Here is a 23,307-nt window from a genome sequence, read left to right on the forward strand (position 1 = left end):
CGGTGCCCCCATAGCAAGCTGCTTGCTGTGGGGGCACTCAACATAAGGGAGGGGCCAGAAGCAGCGAAGAGAGATCTGAGAAGAGGAAGATCTGGACTGCTCTGTGCAAAACCACTGCACAGAGCAGGTAAGTATGACATGTTTGTTATTTTAATAGGAAAAAAAACGAGACTTTACAATCACTTTAAGTCGCACCAGTTTGAACGGGTGCTATTGAAATGAATAGACTGAGACTTGTCATGCAAGTTTGATGTCCAAAGTCGCATGACAAATAGCATAAGTGTTTTTTTTTGTTCTGTCACTGACCAACAACAAGTATTGCATATCAGGAGGATCGTCTTTACCCCAAGTTTGGTTATCTTATGCCTGCTTCAGATCAGTGAGTTAAAGTATTAAAACCAGAGAGTGCCAGGCATGCAGCGTTGCCAAAGCAAGCTGCGACAGCTTGCATATTTCTCTTAACAGAGGTTTCCTTCAAAGTGGTTCCCACATTAATGCAGCTCCTTATTGACGTCAATCATTACAAATGAATGGACATCATTCATAGGATCTTTGGGTTCAGCCTCTTCTAATTAAAGTGGCTAATGACGGAGGCGTTTTCTTCAGCAGGGATCTTTTAGCTTTCCTCATTTTCAGAGGAAATCCCTAAAAATGAGAGTTTATTCTTTGTAATCCATCGGCATTCCACTATTGTAATCTTTACTGAACATGGATGAGGAAACAAAGGCCCCAGTGTATGTGGTGGATTGGTCTGTACAATTCATTCCTTCGTATTATCTTCAGGTGTTCAATGACTCCTCTAAAAAACTTTCTCTACTCCTCTTTATATCTCTTATTTTCTATTAGTAATAACCATTTATTTATTTTTTTTAATCTAAGAATTCCAATCTTGTTTGCCTTGTCTTTGAAAAATGGGAGCTCCTTCATTATGAAGATAAGCTGATCTCCGGAACTAGCCCACCAACATAATTTGATGGGTGTATCTACTCATACAGAATAATTAGATGCAGCCAGAAAAGCAATGTATGTTGCCTGGCAAGGCTATAAATCTGGGCAAATGTGCTGTACAACATTTCTGCTCCTCCTCCTGATACCTGCCTGTTCTCAATGTGCAAATGAGTTTCCTTGGCAAACCCAAAAAACCAGATGAATTAGTTGTCAGCATGAGTCATGGCTTAGTTCTGGGCAGACATGAAAAGAGAGGCATGTGATTATTTCTAGCATCCCATCATCTGTAGTTTTATTTTATTAGTGCTACTGATCATATACTATCTATATCAGCCTTCCTCAAAGTGTTACTAAACCCAGGAGCCTGCATTCACTATATCTGGTACACAGGACATGGAAATGCAATTGTTTTAGTAAATATAAACTGCTAAAAACCTTTTCTCATCAGCAGTTAAAGCAGTCTTGTGACTTCAATCAGTGTCTGGATAAAGCTTGTAGGAGGAGTTTTCATTCTCCCCTGATTGTCCTATGAGGCTGCAGGACCCCTGACCCTCTGTCTGGACAGTGCTGATTGGCCCTGTGCTGATCACATTCACCCTCCCCAAGAAAAAAACAAAACTACCTAGCAATACACACCAAACTGAGCATGTGCAGCTTGCCCCCAAGGCTCTGTTCTGTCAGGAGAAATGGGGACTGTGCAAGAAGGGGAGGATCAGGGAAGACTGAATCAAACAGCCTTTTTACACAATGAAGAGGATAACCCCTTAGGTTTCACAGTATACCCAGCGTGATTTACTGCATATACAGACTAAATTTTACTTTTGTGATTTAACACTTTAACCTTTTGCCTCCTTTTTATATTAATGGTCATTGGGAAGAATGCCACCTTTCAGTCTCGGTTCACACATATGCCATGTGGGAGCCCTGTGAATCCATTGCGGGTTCCTGCATCGCACTCGACTTACAGGCAGTTCACACTGCCATATGCGAATCGCTGGGGGTGTCAATACAAAGGTAACGACACCCCCAGATCAGTTCACATATCGCAGTGCGAACTGGTAAATCGGACAAGAATCAGATCGCATAGGTGTGAACACCCATGCAATCCGATTCTGGTGCGGACCAAAAAAGGGTCCTGTGCGACTTTGGTCCAAATGCAATGCAAATTCATCCAATACAATCTGTATGGCTGAATTCGCAATGCACAGACATCGCATGTGAATTTCATAGCAGTGCGGTGTGAATCGCATGCGATGTCGGACAACGCATATGTATGAACCGGCACATAGTGGTGGTCAGAATGCTACCCTTGCAGATAGCCAAAAAATATCATTGGTGGCTTCAGCTCTTGAATATTTACCACCTTCGTGACCAGGCCATTTTTTGCAATACGGCACTGCGATATTTTAACTGACAATTGCGTGGTTGTGCGACACTGTACCCAAATAACATTTTTGTCCTTTTTATTTTTCCCCTCAAATAGAGCTTTCTTTTGGTGATATTTGATTTATGTTTTTTTTTTTTTTTTTTCTTTTGCGCTATAAACAAAAAACGACCGACCATTTTGAAGAAGAAAAAAAAAATCTGTATTTGTTACTTTTTGCTATAAAACATATCCAGTAAACAAATCAAATTTCTTCAATTTAGGTCAATATGTATTCTGCTACATATTTTTGGTAAAAATAAAAAATCACAATAAGCGTATATTGATTGATTTGCGCAAAAGTTATAACATCTACAAACTATGAAATATATTTATGGAATATTATTTATTTTATTTATTTATTTTTGTCCCTAGTATTGGCGGCGATCAGCGACTTATAGCGAGACTGCGATGTTGCGGTTGACAAATCGGACACTGACACTTTTTTGGGGACCAGTGACCCGAATACAGTGATCAGTGCTAAAAATATGCACTGTCACTGTACTAACGACACTGGCTGGGAAGGGGTTAACATCTGGGACAATCAAAGGGTTACCTGTGTACCTAGCTAGTGTTTTAGTGTGATGTGGGAGGTGTTTTTTTTACTAGAGGAAGGCATAGATCTGTGTTCTGCGACTATGCCATCCTTACTGACAGAGTGGCAGTCTGCCTTGTTTACATAGGCCGACTGCTGTTCTGCCTCTGTACTGAAGGATCAGCGGGTGCCGGTGAACATCGAGTCCACGGGACCCGCTGATCGGCTTCCGATGTGTAGAACCACAGTGGGTGCGAACCGCTGGAAGCATGCACTTGCGCCCACTACCCGGAAGTGCAGGATCACTTGTATAGATATGTAATCCTGTGCAGTGCGTCCGCCCTGTAGCAGGTTGCCCTATGTAGAGATGTTATTCCCTTGTATAGAGAGGGTATGTCCATTACCTCCACTGATTTACACTTGGCTCTCCTTCCTGAGCTGTGCCTTGTGTGACATCAGATTTCCACCCTTGCCAGTTCAGAAAAGCTCCTAGAGCTAGTTAGTCACTAATTTAAATTAATTTGATCTTTTTTATAAGCAATGACTATAAATGCAATTGGCTCTGCCTTTAATCTTATATGACTTGAATGGTAAAAGCAGGTCAATGCACCGAAGACGCAACATGCAGGGCCTTTCTCTAATGCTTTACAGTGCTTTGGAGTAAGCAGGCTATTGAAAGCAATGGATTTTGTCACATCCATGAATGTCACTAAAGCATTTTCTTGCATTAAGGCGTGCCAGCCCATTCATTTTTAAAAGGCTGGAAGAGCAACTTAGTGCACAAAAAACTGCAGGTGCAGCACTTTTGTCAATGCTGTGTGCATTTTGTTGTGCTGTATAATTAGGCCTTGCACATTGCAGCTTGAAAGTACTTTTTTTTTTTTTTACTGAGCTAAAATACAGCCCATTACTTGTAATGTGCCTATGCACACAGGCGCGTAAACAAGTGCCGTGCATTCTTCAGTAAAAAATAAATAAATAAAACAATTTCTGCTTTTTTGGTCAGTAATTTACACCTCGTGCAAATGTTTTTTTTTTTTTTCATATTGTGCAGAAAAAGAACGTGAGAATAGGTTCAAACTATACGCGCAAATGCTAAAAAAAAAAAAAAAAAGTTTGAAAAAGTAAACAGGAATATCATGTGCAAAAGGCCTTAAAAGAGAAGTATGGCTTTTTTTTTTCCCCAGATGCATACTTACCTAGGTGGATGCAGTACTACTCCGATCCTGCATCTGTCCCTTGGCGCCTCTGCACTGAGAACCGATCAATTGAACACCGCCGATCACTCGGTTCTGACAGCTCTCCGAGCAGAGAGCGGATGACTGTCAGTCACCACTCTCCGCTCTGCCACCTCCTAGCTCACTGGAGCACTGGGCTGTGGAGGGGGTGGGAGCGGCTGGCCTAGGCTCTCAGCGGCTCGCTGAGAGGGTAAGGCGGGTGTTGGTGCAGGCACCTGGCAGGTTCCGACTTCCATTGTCATGATGACACGGAGCCTGGACTGACTTCTGTGATGTAAGCAGAGAGCGGACTTCAGCCGGCTCTCTGCTGAAAACAGGTCACAGGAGTGCAAAACTAAGTGCACTCCTGTGACTCATAGGAGAAGCTTTGGCTGTACTTCTCCTTTAATTCATTGCTGTGCAGGCTAAATAAATGGCACCACAATGTAAAACCTATGCATTATGTGTTCACATGCAACACATATGTGCACTGTAAAATGCCTGCTGTTGAAACGCATCAGGGTGTTTCAGCCTTATGTGCCGGTTCACATTTCTGCGATCACAGACATCGCATGTAATTCGAAGCACACTGCTCCTAAAATCACATGTGATGTCTGTGCAGTGCAAATTCAACCATAAAGTTTGTATGGCTGAATTCGCACCGCAATCGCAGTGAACTCACACAGGACCCTTTTTTGGGTCCGCAGCAGAATCTGATCACCTGGTGGTTCACACCAGTGCGATCCGATTCCTGTGCGAACTGTCAAATCGCACTTCGATATGCGATCTGATCTGAGGGTGTTGTTAACTTTGAATTGACACCCCCAGCGATTCACATATGGCAGTGTGAACTGCTTGTTTTGCGAATGCGATGCGGGAACATGCAGTAGATTCGCAGTGTTCCCTCATCCCAATAGTGTGAACCGGGACTTAAAGGCTTTTAGCTGCCTGGTAAATAAAGCCTTCTTTTTTTTTTTTTTTTTGTGGATGGTAATACAAAGTTTTTTAATTCTATACTTCTTTTCTGCCACAAGATGCCCATGGTCTGATGACCAGCTTCATACAACCCACTTCTTTTGAGCCCAGGTTGTCCTGGACCTGCTCCAACCTGTGACTGGGCAGTGAAATTTAAAGCAGCACAGCGATGAGCACAACTCTGTCACTCTGCTTTGTCCTCCTGTCAGCATGCCCCTTCTCAGCACACAGCTTGGGTACTTCTGCTGTTGCTTCTTCCTCCCAATCTAGCCCTGATATACAGGGATTGTAAGAGGCTGATGCCAGGTCAGATTCAAGTAGTCTTTCACTGCTTCCATTTAATAAATACATTTAATGATGTATTAGTGATTACAGAGCTGCATTGATTTGTGTCGTTTATATGTGAGTTCAGCTTTAAATTTAGCATGCAGCTTACCCCAGTTATACCACACTGTATGTATGTAATGTGCCTGGTAATCTTTATTGATTTAGTAATACTGATACTAACTGTAATCTTCTCCTGAAACTTTTGCTGAGAAGACAAATCTCTCACACAGAGAGACGTATAGCAATGCATGTTCTTACGTGTTTTTGCATGCAAATAATGGTAAATGCAGAATTTTTTCATTACACACATGGTAGTCAAAATGGGTTCAATACATTTCCGTTTCTCCATGCCTTTTCCTGCATTGCAGACCACTGAAACTGTCTGGTGTGACTGTACTCTGAATCAGCAATGTTTTAACCACTTCAGCTCCGGAAGGTTTTACCCCCTTAATGACAAGGCCATTTTTGCGATTTGGCACTGTTACTTTAACGAAAAATTGTGTGATGCTGTACCCAAATACAATTGATGTTATTTTTTTCCCACAAATGGAGCTTTCTTTTGGTGGTATTTGGTCACCTCTGCAGTTTTTAGATTTTGCGCTATAAACAAAAAAAGAGCGACAATTTAGAAAGAAACGCCATATTTTTTGCTTTCTGCTAGAAAATATTCCCAATAAAATTTTTTTTAAAAAATCTAATTTCTTTTTCAGTTTAGGCCAATTTGTATTCTGCTACATATTTTTGGTAAAAATAATCCCAAAAAAACTTATTTTAATTGGTTTGCGCAAAAGTTATAGCATTTACAAACTACGGAATAGATTTTTGGAATTTTTGTTTATTTTTTGTTTTTATTAGTAATGGTGGCAGTCAGCGATTTTTAGCGGGACTATGACATTGCGGTGGACAGATGGGGCCCCTAACTGGCATTTTTGAAACCTTTTGGGGACCAGTGACATTATTACAGTAATCATTGCTAAACATTGTGCACTGTTACTGTATAAATGACACTGGCAGGGAAGGGGTTAACACTGGGGGTGATCAAAGGGGTTAATGTGTGCCTAAATATGCTTACTAACTGTTTGGGGGGATGGGTTCTTTGACAGGCACAGAGAAATCGAGGTTTCAGCTTAGCTGAAACTCCTAATCTCTCTACCTGTGTGACAGAAGACACACCTGCTTTGTTTACATAAGCAGGCGGGTCTTCTGTCAGTTTAACTGACGATCGCGGGAGGCCTCTCGCTGTGTCTAAACAGTACTACGTGATTTTGCGCAGCCGAGCTGCCCTGCTGCAGTAATACTGCAGTGGGTGGTCGGCAAGAGGTTAATAGCAATATTTGCTTTTACTGTTTTGCATAAGACTTGGTCCCGGTTCACACTAGGGCGACCTGTGAGGCGACCTGGTCGCCTCACAGGTCGCCGCAGGTCGCCTCCCATAGGGAAGCTGCGGACCCGTTCTAATAGGAGCGACACAAGTCGCTCCGACTTAGAAAAAGGGTCCGGAGCTTCTTTGGGGCGACCAGGAGGCGACCGCATAGACTTCAATGTTATGAAGTCTGTGGCGGCCGCTCCGAGGTCGCGGCTCGCACCGCGATCTCGGAGGTCGCCCCGCGAAGTAGCGTCGCGTGTATGTGAACCGGCGCTTAAGCACTTGCCACCCAGGCCAGACCTCTCCTACATGTAAAAATCTTTTTTTTTTTCTTTTCTTTTGCTAGAAAAATACTTGGAACCCCCAAACACTGTATATCTTTTCAAAGCAGAGGCCTTAGAGAATAAACTAGTGGGTGCTTTGAAATTTCTTTTGTCACACAGTATTTGCGCAGCGATTTTTCAAACACAAATTTTTGGGGGAAAAAATGTACTTTAATGATTTTTAGTACACACAAACACAATATGATACTCCTAATACATAAGGGGTAATCACTGCGCTGCTGTTTGCAATAAACTGCTGAGGATAAAAAAAAAAATAAAATATTGTGAGTAAAAGGCTTGCTGCTAAGCACCGTTGTGTTCCCATGCCATAAAAATAAGTGCAGATCTACCTTACTATTCAATAACTTAATAATAATAATGGTGAAACCCTCTAATGTATTATATACTCAATAAACTTCAATATTACCACAATACCATCTACCATTGATATTTAACCACTTAAGGACCGGAAGGTTTTACCCCCTTAATGACCAGGCCATTTTTTGCAATTCGGCACTGCGTTACTTTAACTGACAATTGCGCTGTCGTGCAACTTTGTACCCAAATAAAATTGATGTCCCTTTTTTTTTCCTCCACAAATAGAGCTTTTTTTTTGGTGGTATTTGATCACGTTTTTTTTTTTTTTTTTTTTCTTTTGTGCTATAAACAAAAAAAGAGCGACCATTCTGAAAAAAAAAAAAATATATATTTTTCACATTCTACTATATAACATTCACAATAAAAAAAAAATGTAAAAATCTAATTTTTACATCATTTTAGGCCAATTTGTATTCTGCTACATATTTTTTGGTAAAAGAAAATACCAATAAGCGTATTTTGATTGGTTTGCGCAAAAGTTATCACGTCTACAAACTAAGGGAAAGATTTGTCATTTTTAATTATTTATTTTTTACTAATAATGACATCGATCTGCAATTCTTCTTTTTTTTTTTTTTTGCGGGACTGCGACATTGCGGTGGACAGATCGGACCCCTAACTTACATTTTTGGAGGGACCAGTGATATTACTACAGTAATCAGTGCTAAAAATATGCATTGTTACTGTAATGAGGACAATGGCAGGGGAGGGGTTAACCCAGGGGCGATCAAAGGGTTAAGTGTATGCCTAGGGGGTGTCTTCTAACTGTGAGGGGGTGGGCTTGCAGAATCAACACAGAGACCCATGATCCTAAATAGGAGGAACACAGGCGCTCTGTGCTGATTCCTGAGAGAACAACGGTCTGCTGTGTTTACAACAGCAGACCGCTGTTCTCTCTCCACTGGGAGCGATCGCGTAGGGAATGGTGGAAACCCCTCCTATAGATATTTGCCATAAAAATTTATTCCAAGTGATATGTTACTTCACATGTACATAAATACACATAATAAAAATAAGACCTAAATAATAACTTAGCAGTGATGGTGGAAAAACCTCCTATAGATATTTGCAATACAAATTAACTTCAAGTGCAATAATTCACATTAATACCTAAGGCCCCTTTCACACTACTTCAGTTGTCATCCATTTTTCATCAGTTGTTATCCGTTTTTCGTCAGTTGTTATCCGTCTTTCATCCGTTGTCATCCGTTTTTACATAGAGATGCATTGATGTCCGTTTTTCATCCGTCAACGGATGGATGAAAAACGGACAAACGGACAGCGTGTGTGAAAGGGGCCTTAAACATAATCGACATAATAAACAAGTCAGTATAACAATCTAAACAAACAAACAAAACATCAAAAGTGCAATAATTTTGGGAACCTCCCAACTAAAAAGTCTTAATTTTGTAAAGAGTGAAGCAAAAATAATAACTGTCAGTAAAAAGCCCAGTACGTGAATCCAGAAAGCTGCATGTGTCCACAGCGGGCTAATTAAGTTAATTTGCGTGGCAAATATCTATAGGAGGGGTTTCCACCAACCCTGCAAGTGTCCTATTTTATTTATTTTTTTATTTTAGTTTGATATGTATTCTATGTGTAGTTGCATATCACAGAGACCGGTATTGTGGTAATATTGAAGTTTATTGAGAATACCATACGTTAGAGGATTTAACCTTTTATTGTTAAGTTATTGATTAGTAAATTAGCGTTGCAAATTATAGTACCCATTTTTTGGTAAGATGTTAAAGAGGATGTAATGCCAAGTAAACAGATACCAAACCTCACGCTTAAACCACTTGCCGACCACCCCATAGCATATTTACTGCTAAAGGGTGGCTGCGTTGTTTAGGATCACGTATATAGACTTCATCCTGCATTTCCGGGTATCGGATAAGACTGCATGCTGCCAGAGGTCTGTGATCGTTCGTTATACAGGCAGAACAGCAGTCTGTCTATGTAGTCAAGGTAGATTGCTGTTCTGTCAGTATGGAAAGCATTGATCCTGTGTTCCTGCAAAGCAGGAACATGGATCAATGCCTTCCATTAGTAAAAGCACCTCCCCCACGTAGTAAAACACTGTTCAGGCACACAGTTAACCCTTTGATCGCCCCTGATGTTAACCCCTACCCAGACAGTGTCATTAGTACAGTGACCATGTGTATTTTTAGCACTGAACACTGTATTGGTGTCACTGGTTCCCAAAAAAGTGTCAGATGTCTGATTTGTCCGCTGCAATATCGCAGTCCTGCTATAAGTGGCTGATTGCCCCCAATACTAGTAAAAAAGAAACAACAATTCCAAAACTATATCCCATAGTTTATAGATGCTATAACTTTTGTGCAAACCAAACAGTATATGCTTTTAGGGGGATTTTTTTTTTACCATAAAAATATGTAGCAGATAACTGTACATATTGGCCTAAATTGATAAAGAAATTAGATTTTCTCTTTCGTTCATTGACGGACACCGCTCCTTATCTTCTTGACCATACATCAGGGGGATTTTCTCACTTCTATCGTTATCAAGGACGCCTACCTTCACATTCCAATATGTGCCGGTTACCAGCGCTTCCTCCGCTTTGCCGTGGGTGAGGAGCATTTTGAGTTTGTGGCGTTACCTTTTGGTCCCGCCTCCGCTCCTCGGGTCTTCGCGAAAGTGTTCGCCCCGGTACTAGCATTGTTTTGTCAGCGGAGGATCGTGGTACTGGGGTATCTGGACGATCTTCTTCTGCGAGCGGTGTCTCAAACTGCTCTGATGGACAACTTGGAGATTACTGTGGGAACTCTGAGGGTTTTCGGTTGGATTCTGAGCCTTCAGAAGTCTGCTCCTGATTCTGTCCACAAGACTGGACTATCTGAGTGTGACACTGGACTCGGCCTCAGCCAGAGTGTTTCTTCCTCTGGCAAAACTCCAGAAATTGGAGTTAGGTTCTGTAGTCCAGCAGATGGTCATCCCTCTGGGCATGCATGAGGGTGCTGGGCCTGATGGTGTCTACCTTTGAGGCTTGAGGTGGTTCCGTTTGCATAGTTCCACACGAGATCTCTGCAAAGAGAGATCCTGGTGAAATGGGACAAGAATCCTCAGTCTCTAGACAATCTGATCCTGTTGAGCCGGGGAGCGAGAGGGTCCTTGATCTGGTGGCTTAGTTTTCCGGCACTTCGTCAGGGAAAATCCTTTCCCCCCCTGTACTGGACGGTCGTCACCACGGATGCCAGCTTGTCCGGGTGGGGAGGTGTCCTCGGCACAGATTGTGCTTAGGGGGCCTGGACTCTTCCAGAGTCCAGGCTGCTGATCAATGTACTCAGAGCGATCAGACTTTGTCTGGTTCATTGGACAATTTGTCTTCAGGGGTGTCCAGTACGCATTTTATCAGACAAGGCCACGGCCGTGGCCTATGTTAATCACCAAGGGGGCACAAGAAGTGCCCTGGTGGCTCGGGAGGTAGCCGCTATTCTAAGGTGGGCAGAACGATTCGTTCCAGCCCTCTCTGCAGTACACATTCCAGGGGTAGAAAATTGTCAAGCTAAATATCTCAGTGGACAGGCGTTGGACCAGGGGGAATGGTCGCTTCATCCAGAGGTGTTTCGGCAGTTGTGTCTCCTGTAGGGTACTCCCGAGGTGGACCTGTTGACCTCTCGTCTCAACAGGAAGGTACAGAGGATTGTGGCACAGTCTCTGGATCCTCTAGCCGACCCCTTAGTGGTTCCTTGGAGCCAGTATCGTCTGATTTACGCCCCCCCCCTCGAATTTCTGCCAAGACTCCTGCGCAGGATTGAGGCAGATGGGATTCCGGTCATTCTAGTGGCTCCAGACTGGCCTCGCCGGTCTTGGTACGCCAGTCTGGTACGTCTGGTCGCCGACGCTTCTTGGAGTCTTCCTCTCAGGGAATATCTGCTGTCCCAAGGGCCAATCTTCCATCCTGCTTTAAAGTCGCTGGCTTTAACCGCTTGGCTGTTGAAAGCCAGGTGCTGAATGATCAAGGTTTTTCTAAATTGGTGATTCCTACGCTGTTAAAGGCTAGAAAATCTACCTCTAGAAAGATCTACCATCGTACTTGGAAGACGTACATTGCTTGGTGTGACTTTCTTGGGGTTCACCCTCGCTTCTTTTCAGTGGCTCGGGGTTGCTTTTCTCCAGCGCGGCGTTGAGCAGCGCCTTGCCTTGAGTACCATCAAGGGGCAAGTTTCGGCTTTATCGGTTTTCTTTCCACGCCCATTGGCCACACATTCCTTGGTGCGTACCTTTATCCAGAGAGTTCGTCATTTGGCTCCTCCAATGCAGTCTCCTTTGCAGCCATGGGACCTCAATTTGGTGCTGTCAGTCCTTTAGAAACCTCCATTCTAAAGTCTTCAGGAGGTTCCCCTGCTTACGTTGTCCCAGAAGGTGGCCTTTTTGGTGGCTATTCTGCGCGCAGGGTGTCGGAGCTGGCGGTGTTGTCTTATCGTACACCTTACCTGGTGGTTCAGAGATAAGGTGGTTCTTCGTCCCTGTCCGTCATTCCTTCCAAAGGTCGTCTCTGATTTCCATTTGAATGAGGACATTTTGTTGCCTTCCCTATGTCCCAAGCCTAAACATCCTAAGGAAATTGCCCGAACCACATCCAGGGAATGCAAGGCAATCAGGTTGTACCTGGCAGCTACAGATTCTTTTCGGAAGTCAGACTCACTATTTATTTGTACTCACGGATTGACCTCGAAAAGGGTTGGCTGCTTCTGCTGTGACTATTTCCAGATGGATCAGACAGTGATTCAGGCCTATTCAATTAAGGGTCAGGTTCCTCCTTTCCCTGTTAAGGCACACTCTACTCGGGCGCTTAGTGCCTTTTGGGCCTTCCGTCATCAGGCGTCAGTGCTGCAGGTTTGCAAGGCGGCCCCCTGGTCGTCTTGAGGGTGTATTGTTTTTTCAGGTGAGCTCCAGTTGTTTATGGTTGAGCTCCATGTTACCTGGTTGGCTACGGTTTAGCCTTGGGAACTTTTTCTTGCTGTTCCCACCCTTCATGTTTGACACTGCTTTGGGACATCACAATGGTCAAGAAGATCAGGAGCTGTATCCGTCAATGAACGATAGAGAAAATGGGATTTTTGGCCTACCATTAAATCCATTTCTCTGATGTTCATTGATGGATACAGCACCCACCCCTCTGTGGAGTTGGCTTTATACTGACACTGCTTGTACCAAAACTGAGTGCCTATTGCTGAGAGTGGCAGTATACCCCCTGGGACTGCTTCATGGGCGTAGTCAGGCTTTTTCCTGCCTAGTGTCCTTCTCCTGTATAACCCAATGGTCAAGAAGATAAGGAGCTGTGTCAGTCAATGAACATTAGAGAAATGGATTTTACAGTAAGTCAAAAAATGATTATTATTTTTTTTTAACCTTTTTTTATTGGATATACTTTGTAGCAGAAAGTAAAAATTGAATTTTTTTTTTTTTCCCATAATTTTTGGTCTTTTTTTGCTTTATAGTGCAAAAAATAAAAACTGCAGAGGTGATCAAATACAACCAAAAGAAAGCTCTATTGAGGGGGGGATAAATCTTCCGGAGATGAAGTGGTTAAAATTGCACAAACCCATGGAATGACAAACTACGCTACCTAAAATGATCGGTTCTGTCAGTTCCTTGCTCTCTGTTCATTGCACTGGATGCCTATGGTTGAACCAATCCTTGATTTCCTGATGTGACGGGAGGGGTAAAGGAGGCAGCCATATTCTTCCAGTGCTATGGGAGTTAATACCAGGGCAAGAATTGTGACAGGAACTCCTCAAGACTGCTGACTATGCCCGCTCTTTCCACTCTCCTCCTCCATTCATATAAGATGTACTATATGAATGAAAAACGCTCTATGAATGGGGGGAGGTGGACCTTTCATTCATCCGTCCTTTCTCTATTTGTGGATCACTTTTAATTCATGGAAGTTATATAGTGCAGCTTCTATAAATGGAAGGGGGGGGGGCAGAAAGGGCAGGCATAGCCAGCGCACACATGCTTATTACAGATCCAGTGCTCATATTATCTATCATAGCACTGGAAGAATATATGGCTTCGGGGTATGGGAGGGGGATGACAGAAGACTGAAGATCTGACAGCTGGCTTCAGCATAAAGCCCCGTACACACGATCAGATTATCGAAAGATCTGTCGTCAGTTTTTTGTGGCATGCTGGTCTGATGTGGAAAGTGAAGAGGTTATTTTCATACGAACTTTCCCATACGACAGAATTCTACTTCAGAAGTGATGTCATGTGTTGGATTGCCTTGTATGTGTTCTTTCGTCTCTGAGCATGCCTAGTCTTGCTTATAAGATTTTTTCCCGTCAAAATCTGTACTAATGAGACGAAAATCGGATGTGTTGACAGAGGACAAAAATTTTATAGCCTGCACATCAGGATTTTGTCAGCCGAAAAGTCGGAGTTGGCTGTCGAAAAGCACCATACTAACAATCCGAAAATCGGCAGATCGGTCGTCGGACAAATTTTCCCTACAGATTTTCTTATCGTGTGTACGGGCCTTTAGGATACTTTGCAGTAAATGTAATTAACGTCCCTTTTGCTGATTTTATTTATAAATATCCATGTATTGTATATCCACCACTTTTTGTTCCCATGGTAACTTAGGCAAAAGGGAAAAAAAAAAAAAAAAAGCAAAAGGGTGAATCACTCCCAAAATTTTGGCAATACAAATAATAAGCATCTTAAAGAAAAAAAAAAAGTGATCTGGAACGTGTTTTAAAGAGGCTGTGCTACTTTTTGAGCAGTGGGGGGAGGGAAATTATACATTTTTGGTATGTGAGCAACATAATAGGATGGTGCCTATAGCACACCTTAGAGCTTTGTGTTAGGCAATATGCACTGTTGCATTTAAACTGACCATTTTAAGTGCACCTGCTAAAGTTTTTTTTTTGTTTTTTTGTCTAGATATTTTCTGCGTTCAGATATTTTTTGGCCATTATAGCAATTTCTCATGATTTCCTGACTCGGACACACAAAAAAAGCGAGCAGAAATCTTCCGAAAACGAAGGAGATTTCCCCCCGTTTAGGGCATGTTTACAGGAGCACCACTCTCTGAAAACTGATCCCTGATGGATCTCCTTCTGAATTAGGGTTGCCACCTCATTCCTTTTAATCCAGGACACATTAATTACATTGGTTCTGAGGCTGATAAAATGGCACATAAAGCACCAAGTGAGTTTAATTACCACCTTAATCAGCTGCAAAACCTGTGTAATTAATGTGTGCCCTGGTTTAGTGCCGATTCACACTAGTACGACTTGTCAGGAGACTTGTCAGCCTGACAAGTCACGGTCCGTTGTGTAATACAGGAACGGTTCTAATAGGAGCGACACAAGTAGAAAAAGGTTCCTGTACTACTTCGGGGCGACCTGGAGCGACTTGCATAGACATTCATTTCATGAAGTCCGTGCAAGTCGCGCTGCACGCGACTCCACAGGTCGCCCCCTAAGTCGGATCGCCATAGTGTGAACCGGCTCTTAAAGGGATGAGCTGGCATCCCTATCCTGAATGGCTGTTTTTTTTTTAATGCAGCTAAACAGGGATTTTGAGTAGGAATACCGCACTGCAACTAACCACATATTTTTACTGTCTCTGGCCGCTGGTGTAAACGAGGCCTTAGGCTCCTTTCACACGGGCTTTCCAATCTGGTTCGCCTGTCAGTTTTTCAGGTCGACCTGATTGGATTCTCCATGCACCTCCCATGAAGCAGCGGATGTCAGCGGTGACATCTCCGCTGACACCCGCTGCTCTCCGATCCGATGTGGTTCATGGAAACGCTATTTTCCATCCATCTGGAGGATCGGATTGGATGAAAACGGACAGGTGGTCCATTTTCATCCGATCTCCCATAGAGGAGAGCGGGGATCTGACCGCTCTGTCTCTGCAAAGTAAGTGGAGATGGACCTGTCATCCGCCTGCTCAGGGGGGATCAGCAGATCGATCCCCGCTGAGCAAAACGGAGTTCGCTTGGCTGAAAAGGACCCTTAGACAGTCGTCACAAAAACAGGTGTCATTATTGGAAGACCAAACATACCTATTGTTTTGGTGACTGCCGTAACATTGTGGATTTTCCATCACTATTGTCTCCTTTACAGTGGTCACTAGGACAAATAAAGAGGATGAATATCCCCAGTGGGGATCAAAAATGAATTTTGACAGAGTCTAACCTTTCCCTACACGAATGAAAACTTTAAAAACAATAAAAGTTTTGCCTTTACATACACTTTAACCTAATGATACCATTTCACAAAAATACAGACGTTCTTGTTACTAAAACAGTGTTTTGGGATTCAATGCATATACTGTAAAGCCCCTTATGGACCAATCGGATCCACCTGTCAGTTTTTCAGGCGGACCTGATCGGACCATTCGCTGATATCCGTCGGCAATTGATCCCATCCTGTCCGCTAAAAGCAGACGGATGGGGATCCGTCTCCCATCTGTCTGGCCGTTTAGATTGGATAGAAACGGACAGGCGGTCCAATTACATCTGACAGCCCCAAAGAGAACAGCGGGCTGTGACTCTGACCTGTCATCCGCCTGCTCGGCGAGGATCAGTGGAGAGATTCCTCATTTAGCAGGCAGATCCGCTTGACGAAGTCCGCCCAATTGCAAAAAGGGCCTTACAAAATAGGAGCCTACTGTTTTTTCCTCTGTCCCTGCACAATCTGGCTAAGGTGCTGCAGGATTGAGAAATGAGCCAGCTGTTTGTTTAGTGGTACAGCTCTTGACTGATCTTGTGTCTAGGTCTCATGATGTTCTGGCTTTGGACCCAGAAATCCATTTAACAGGATGTTTATATTGATCTATAAGCAGCACTTCCTATGTAGGAAGCCACATCCTCCTCTTCATCATTATTTATCCCATCAATTCATTTTAACGTCACTAAACAGTCTTTTAATGGGTGTCTGGTTTAGGAAAAAGCAGACTTCATCAAAGGAGATGGATAAATCCGATTTTTTATTTTTTTTATTATTCAATAAAATATTGCAGACATGTTACACACAACACTAATGTCTGTATGTTTATATTTGACCAGTAATACTGCAAGATATAAAATGTCATTGTAAAGCGGAGTGGGTTATATCATAACCTATTTTAAACAAGTTTGTGTTGTTGCAATTTATGTAAGGCATATAAAGATTACCTCACTGGGGAAATGATCCTTGTTTCAAATAGAATCTTGTGTAATGTGAGGATTATTGATCTTACTGCTGTTAAAGCATAATGTATACTTGGGTCTCATGACCCCTTGAGAACCAATTGGCACGTGGCCTTTTGCTTTAATGGAGACATGATATGCTCCTGTAATCTCCTATATAGTTTTATATATTTTCTAAAGGAAATGTTCTCTGTTACTGAGTCTGTCTGGCTTCCTTAGTTCTTCCCTTGCTGTTTACCCTTTACAATTTAAATGCTTATGGTAAGAAAGATGTCAGTGGACTGCTTAGTGGCATCATCAAGGGTAACATTAGTAGATCATGTAAACATCAACCGGTCTACATAAAAGGACAATGGGGTTGATTTGCTAAAGGCAAATAGACTGCACTTTGCAAGGGCATTTGCTCCAGAGCTTAATAAATGAGGGGAAGCTCTGCTTATTTCCATCATCCATTTATGTGCAAGCAAAAATTCAGTTTATTTGTTTTCTTTGCATGATATTGGGTATTCTTTGCAACTTCCCCTCATTTGCTAAGCTCCATGAAGAGTGCAACTGCTCTTGCAAAGTGCAGTCTTTTTGCCTTTAGTAAGTCATTCCCTAATGACATGGCTATTGCTCATATATCAATATCCTTTTCTTTTTGTATTTTTACAGTTCTATGTCCTGGGTCCGATTCTATTCCCCTTGCGTTTCCTACTGGCTGCCATCTTTCTGTTTCTAATGTGGCCAATAGCTGCACTTCGAGTCACTGGCATGACAGAAGAAGAGCTGAGCCGGTCAATACGACATAGGCGCACGTAAGTCCAAAGCTAGTCTTTAGAAGTGATGATAATGTTTAGAGGTATTTGTCATCGTTATACAGAACAGCACATTCATTTATTTCCATTTCTCCCATTTCCATTTCCCATTCCATGTGTCTTCTTCCCTTATGCACACAGCATTCTACATCACTTGATTTACGTACTGAGCCGCACTATGTTCTTCATGTGTGGCTTCCACTGGATCACCATCCGTGGCCGCCGCGCCTCCAGCTCTGAGGCCCCACTGCTGGTTGTGGCCCCTCACTCCACCTTCTTTGACCCCATTGTTACTGTGGTGTGTGACCTCCCATCAGTTGTGTCCCGAGTGGAGAACCTCAACATCCCTGTGATTGGAGGTGAGCCAATTAATAAACTCTTATGGAAATCTCCCTGCTTTTCTGCTTATACATCTGTGCACTAGTTTGGGCAGCTCTGGTTTTACAAAATCAGGGTGTACACAGAAGAGGATCAAGCTCTGCATGGACCAAATAAAGAGTTCTTTCACACGGCCGTACATTAGAATAAAATCCTTTTTGTTGTGGCTCATAAATAGCCAGGCATGACATATTCTGCAATATATGTTAATGGGCTAATTAGATGCAACACCCAAGAGCCATAACAGGCAGATTTTATTCTACATGGCCGTACGCCCTAATGTATAAATATCACAAAAAAAATAAATGCAAATATTTTTGCAGTTAAATGCTGTAAAGCATTGCACCAGCGATCAGAAGATCGCTGGTGCAATGCAGGTCTCCTGCAGATCTGTCAGTGTGCCCATACATCCCATACAGGCAAGCATGCGGCGCTGTGCATATATATGTTGCATATACAAAAACAAATAAATATAAATATTAAACTAGTGAGACAAAATAAGGTCCAGAGAAAAGAGACTCCAAAAAGAGAAACACCAACATTCAATTTACATTGGAGGCTTACTAGAAAGCCAGTGATCACCCTTACTCGGGAGATCAAAACTCGCTCAATTGGATCTCAAATTCTATTCCAGATTCTATGTTTCAGATGTCATCACGATTGCCCCAGAAGACAAACAAACACTCCAGGAGGTAGAACTGCAGGTCCTCATTCGTATTCAGTGGGTATATAAAAGATGTAAACGCCACATAGCGCAATACCGGAGGACTGGTATAATTTATTAAAAAACAGATAATCCTGCACTTGCATTTATAATGATATAGAAACGCTCAAACATGATAAACAGGTCAGCTTCCCACACTAAAGATGGCCGAACTCCGGATGCGCAGTAGCGTGTGTGTACGTGGATCCACCCAGCCAGGAAGAATAAATTAACTACCACGGTGCTTGACAGCGCTGTGGTAGTTCATTGTGAACTACAAGCTGACAGTCGCAAAGGGTGTCGGGCTTGTAGTTCATTCAAAGAGAGCTGTGTAAATGAATGACGTGGCCTTATGGGCGGAGCCCTGCACAGCCGCGCTAATTTCAAAAAGTGACAGCTAGTACCGGAAACCTCTCCCCATACTGCTGTTACAGGGAGGTGGGAGGGATCGGGCAGCAGCTGCAGCATTGTGGGAACCTGTTACATGTTCCACCCTAAAAATGGTTGGAACATGTTCACAAAGGTGAACTTATCTTTTAAACATGCCCTCTTTATTTTTAATATTTACTGCTTTAAACAGTCTAAAATGGTCAACAATACATTTTTGCCCTCCTAGGAAAATAAACAGCAATTGCCCAGAGGGCTCAAACTGGGAGTAGAATCCAAACGACTCCACAGAAACACAGGGATTGACTAACGCCAAACTTTGCAGGCACCACTAGGCACTGGTATTGCCTTTTGAAATGTTTTAGGTTAGGTGAGGTTCACTTTAAACCTAACTCTTGTCAAATCTTTTTTTGTTTTGTGCCAGATTCTTAGGAGATTAGGACAAAAATTCTGCTGGGTTAGATATAACCATTTTCTCATTAGTGCGGGCAGAGCTAATGCCAGCATTGGTTCGACAGCCATGCACCTGCATGTGGGAATGTTCCTTGTGTGGCACAATTGCATGCTTTGGCAAATGTTTACACTAAGTTAAAGTAGAACTAAAGGCAACATTTTTTTTTTTTTTTTTCATTTTGGATTGAGTAAAGGAGGGTTAAACCTGTAAGGTTTATTTTTGCCATCTGTGTCCCATTGGGGAAATTTCCCTTCACTTCTTCCTGTCCCATAGCCACAACAGGAAATGAGAGAAAACTCCTCTAAAGTGAGGGAATCCCTGGTTGTCACCAGAACTAAAGTTCTCCTTTGGAAGCTATCCCCACTATTTCTGTTTTGAAGACAACCAAGAATTTAGGTTTTTCCATTTAGTTTCACTTGCGGGTGATTATGGTAAATGGGAATAATAAGGAGGGTGAATCTTCCTAACTGGCACAGACAGCAACAGAATCCTGACAGGTGTTCTAATCCTTTTCCACTCAGTCCAAAACTTAAAAAAAATATTTCTCTATCGTTCATTGACGGACACAGTCCTCTCTAAACCATATCAGTAGGGTAATACTGCCCCCTACAGGAGTAGGACACTAGGCAGAAAAAAAGTTCTGGCTACCCCTTTGGGCAGTCCCACCCTCTCTCTTCCTGCAAAGGATGTCCACTTTAATCTGACTAGTCAGGAGTAAGGACCTAGTTCCTTGCTGGGATCTTTGGTCCTGGCATATAAAGTATTTTTTTATGTAGATATTTTTAGCTAGCCTTTTCTTCTCTGGGACTTTTTTTCCTGTGTGATCTTCAAGCAATTATGCCGGACTGGGCGAAACTGGACCCCTATATCCACTGTGGTCACCCCAGTCTGGCCAGCGAGCGCATGCAGACCGTAGCTCCGCGCGTTTGGTCAGCCACAACAAAGTCCCACTGGACGGGGACTGGCCCCGCGAGTTAAACGTCTCGCCAGGACGCACACGACAGGGTCTAGGCTTATGTCGCAGCATTCCTATTTGGCCGACAGCCCCCCTACTCCGGTGGCATGGAGTCCTGTCAAAAGATGGCGCCTGCCTGTGTTCCTGGTATGGTGAGTAAACATTCCCCCCCTTCCCTGGTGGATTTTGGGGTGGACGCGGGCCCTCTCCCTGGGATGGTCGGACCCTCACACTCCTGGGTTTCCCTCTGTCCTGTTGAGATCCCCCCCTACCCCCCCTCCCACATGGGGGACGGTTTGGGCCTACCTGAGGCTGGAGCCTAGTATGCAGGCCGCATGGGGGGGCTGGGCAAATGCGCCCTCTGCGGCGCATGACCGATCGTGCGGGGGGGGGGGCCTTGGTGGGGTTTTCTGAGGCATTAGCAGATGCCTCTTTTCAGCCACAAGGTTTTTAGCTGGCTGCTGTTTGGAGGGCTTTTGACCTTCCTTGAGGGTGTTTACTGGTTGTTTCAGGTGGGCCTAATCTTTTGTTCTGATGAGTCCTATGTTGCCTGGTCGGCTATATTTGGCCTTGGGGACTTGTTCTTTTCTGTTGTTCTCACCCCTCATTTTATGGCACTGCTTTGGGATGTCCCTACTGATATGGATCAGAGAACTGTGTCCGTCAATGAACGATAGAGAAAACAGGATTTTTGACTTACTGTGAAATCCTTTTCTCTTAAGTTCATTGACGGACGCAGTACCCGCTTCTCTATTTTTAATTGGGTTGGTGTTACTTTCTGATACTGCTTTGATACAAAACTGACATCCTATGCAGGAAGAGAGAGGGTGTACCCTCCGGGACTGCCCATAGGCGTAGCCAGAACTTTTTTCTGCCTAGTGTCCTACTCCTGTAGGGGGCAGTATTACCCTACTGATATGGATCAGCGAGAACTGCGTCCGTCAATGAACTTAAGAGACAAGGATTGTACGGTAAGTCAAAAATCCAGTTTTTTCCTTTAGTTATACTTTAATTGGGCAAGCCAGCTTGTGTTGGCATGCAGGCAGTGGATCCTAATTGGATATTGTGGTCCTAAAGAGTCCCTGCAGTTTGTCTTCACCCTTTGTAAAGAGCCAGTTAGGCTGGCCATACATTTATATAGTTTTCTTACACAATTTCCTTTAGATTTACCTTCAACTATGTAGTGAAAGGGCCTGCCTGGTTGCATATGAATTGAAAGTGTTTAGTTTTGACCTCCAAATTATATGGTTTTGGTAAATCTAAAGGAAAACACCTAGTGAGAGCCTTTTTCCAAATTGGCCAGGAGCATACCCCTCCACCCTTGCTCTGTGTGCACACATCCTTTATCTAGGTTAGATATCCTTATGTGACAACCAGCCACTCCCTACTAATATGGAAAATTTTGCAGCGCAGGTAAAAGCACTGACCTTGATTGTGTAACAGTGTCCACTTAAATAGGAGAAAGCTTTGTTTTGTTTCTGAAAACTCTAGCAGGCCTAAGACATTACAACCCTGTGGCTTTTCATGTAAACTTCTAGTGGAACATGCAGAAGGGACATCCTGATTAAACTTGGTGATCATTAACGGACCCTACTCTAACCATCACCACCTCAGTCTCTGCCTTTTTCCTGGCCTCACCTCTCTGTACCGTACTTTGGTGGTCTGTCTTTCTGGCATTGACCCTTGACCTGACTCCGTCCCACCTAATGTCTACTACTGCTCCTCGGCCAGTCTGATGTTTTGTTTTCCACCAGCGAAGCTGCACACTGATTAAGCACTGGTTGTGGCTACAGACCCTACCATCACACCATCTGTGACCCTGGCCAAGATTAGGTAACCCTACAGGTAATGTACTTGGCAATAAGTTTTTACCATCCTGCTGGAGCATTTTCTGCCATTCGTACCCTTACTGGATTTATCCAGTTCATGGATTCCAAAAATATTTGATTAAGTGTTGGGTAACATCCTTTAGTGCAGTGATGGCAAAACTTGGCATCCCAGATGTTTTGGAACTATATATCCCATGATGCTCATGCACTCAGGAGTGTAGTTGATCATCATGGGAAATGTAGTTCCAAAACATCTGGGGTGTCAAGGTTCGCCATCACTGCTCTAGTGGGTGAGGATTTTAGAATTCATATATTTCTCTTTTCTTTAATCCTGACCACACACTCTTATAGGAGGCTGACAAATTACTGTATTCTAGCATACAGGAGCTCAGTCCTATGTACAAGTCACTTTACAAAGACCTAAATGGAGTGGTGAGGATGTACAGGGAAGGTGAGTATAAGGGGATCTGGAGGTGGGATTTAGAGGGTCTTGGCACTTTGCCCCGAATTAGTAAAGTAATATGCTTTAAGTAGCTGGCTGTATTTGCTTATGCTAACTGCAATACAAATGCTCCCAAATAGTTGCCTTGTTCAGCTAGTTGTGCACATTGGCTACCTGGCCCTGGGGCTTCGCCCTGGTTTTCATAATCGGCCCACAGCATATTTGGATGAAACGTGCGTAAATAATGCTATACAAAAAAAAAGCCAAGCTTTTAATGGTAAAAATGTATTTTATTATTAGTGCTCTATTAGGCCTCATTCACCCAGGCGCTGTGATCCCACACAGCATGAATAAGCCATTTGTTTATGAAGCCTGGAGCTTTGTGCAGGTGGCCTATGTTACTCTATGGCAGTGATGGTGAACCTTTTTGAGCCAGAGTGCCCAAACTGCAACATGTGCAAGAGCAACGTGCCCGAGGTCATGTGACTGCATCCAGGAGGAGGGGGGGGGGGACAGAACTCCTCATCCCACCATATGTCTGATCTCTGGGAGGAGATTACACATTGCTTGCTACAGTAATGGCCCCTCTAGGAGGTCCTGCCTTCCCCGGCAGGTGCAGCGCTCGCTCCCCTCTCACCTGTGCACTTTGAAATACCCAGGGTGAGCAGTGACACCCAGCACTGCTCAGACTTTTCAGGGGT

The 23,307-nt window shown here is 43.4% G+C and overlaps 1 protein-coding gene across 1 annotated transcript in view; it reads left to right on the top strand.

The window, feature by feature from the left end:
* LPCAT4 (lysophosphatidylcholine acyltransferase 4) overlaps window positions 1-23,307 on the top strand; it is a 63,935-nt gene that overhangs the window by 19,947 nt on the left and 20,681 nt on the right. The window contains exons 2-3 of the mRNA XM_082259861.1: window positions 17,316-17,458; window positions 17,600-17,817. Of these exons, the coding sequence (XP_082115987.1) occupies window positions 17,316-17,458; window positions 17,600-17,817 (361 nt within the window). The remainder of the gene's footprint in view (window positions 1-17,315; window positions 17,459-17,599; window positions 17,818-23,307) is intronic.

This window comes from Pelophylax lessonae (genome assembly GCF_965119305.1).
Source record: "Pelophylax lessonae genome assembly, chromosome: 1".
Lineage (NCBI taxonomy): Eukaryota > Metazoa > Chordata > Amphibia > Anura > Ranidae > Pelophylax > Pelophylax lessonae.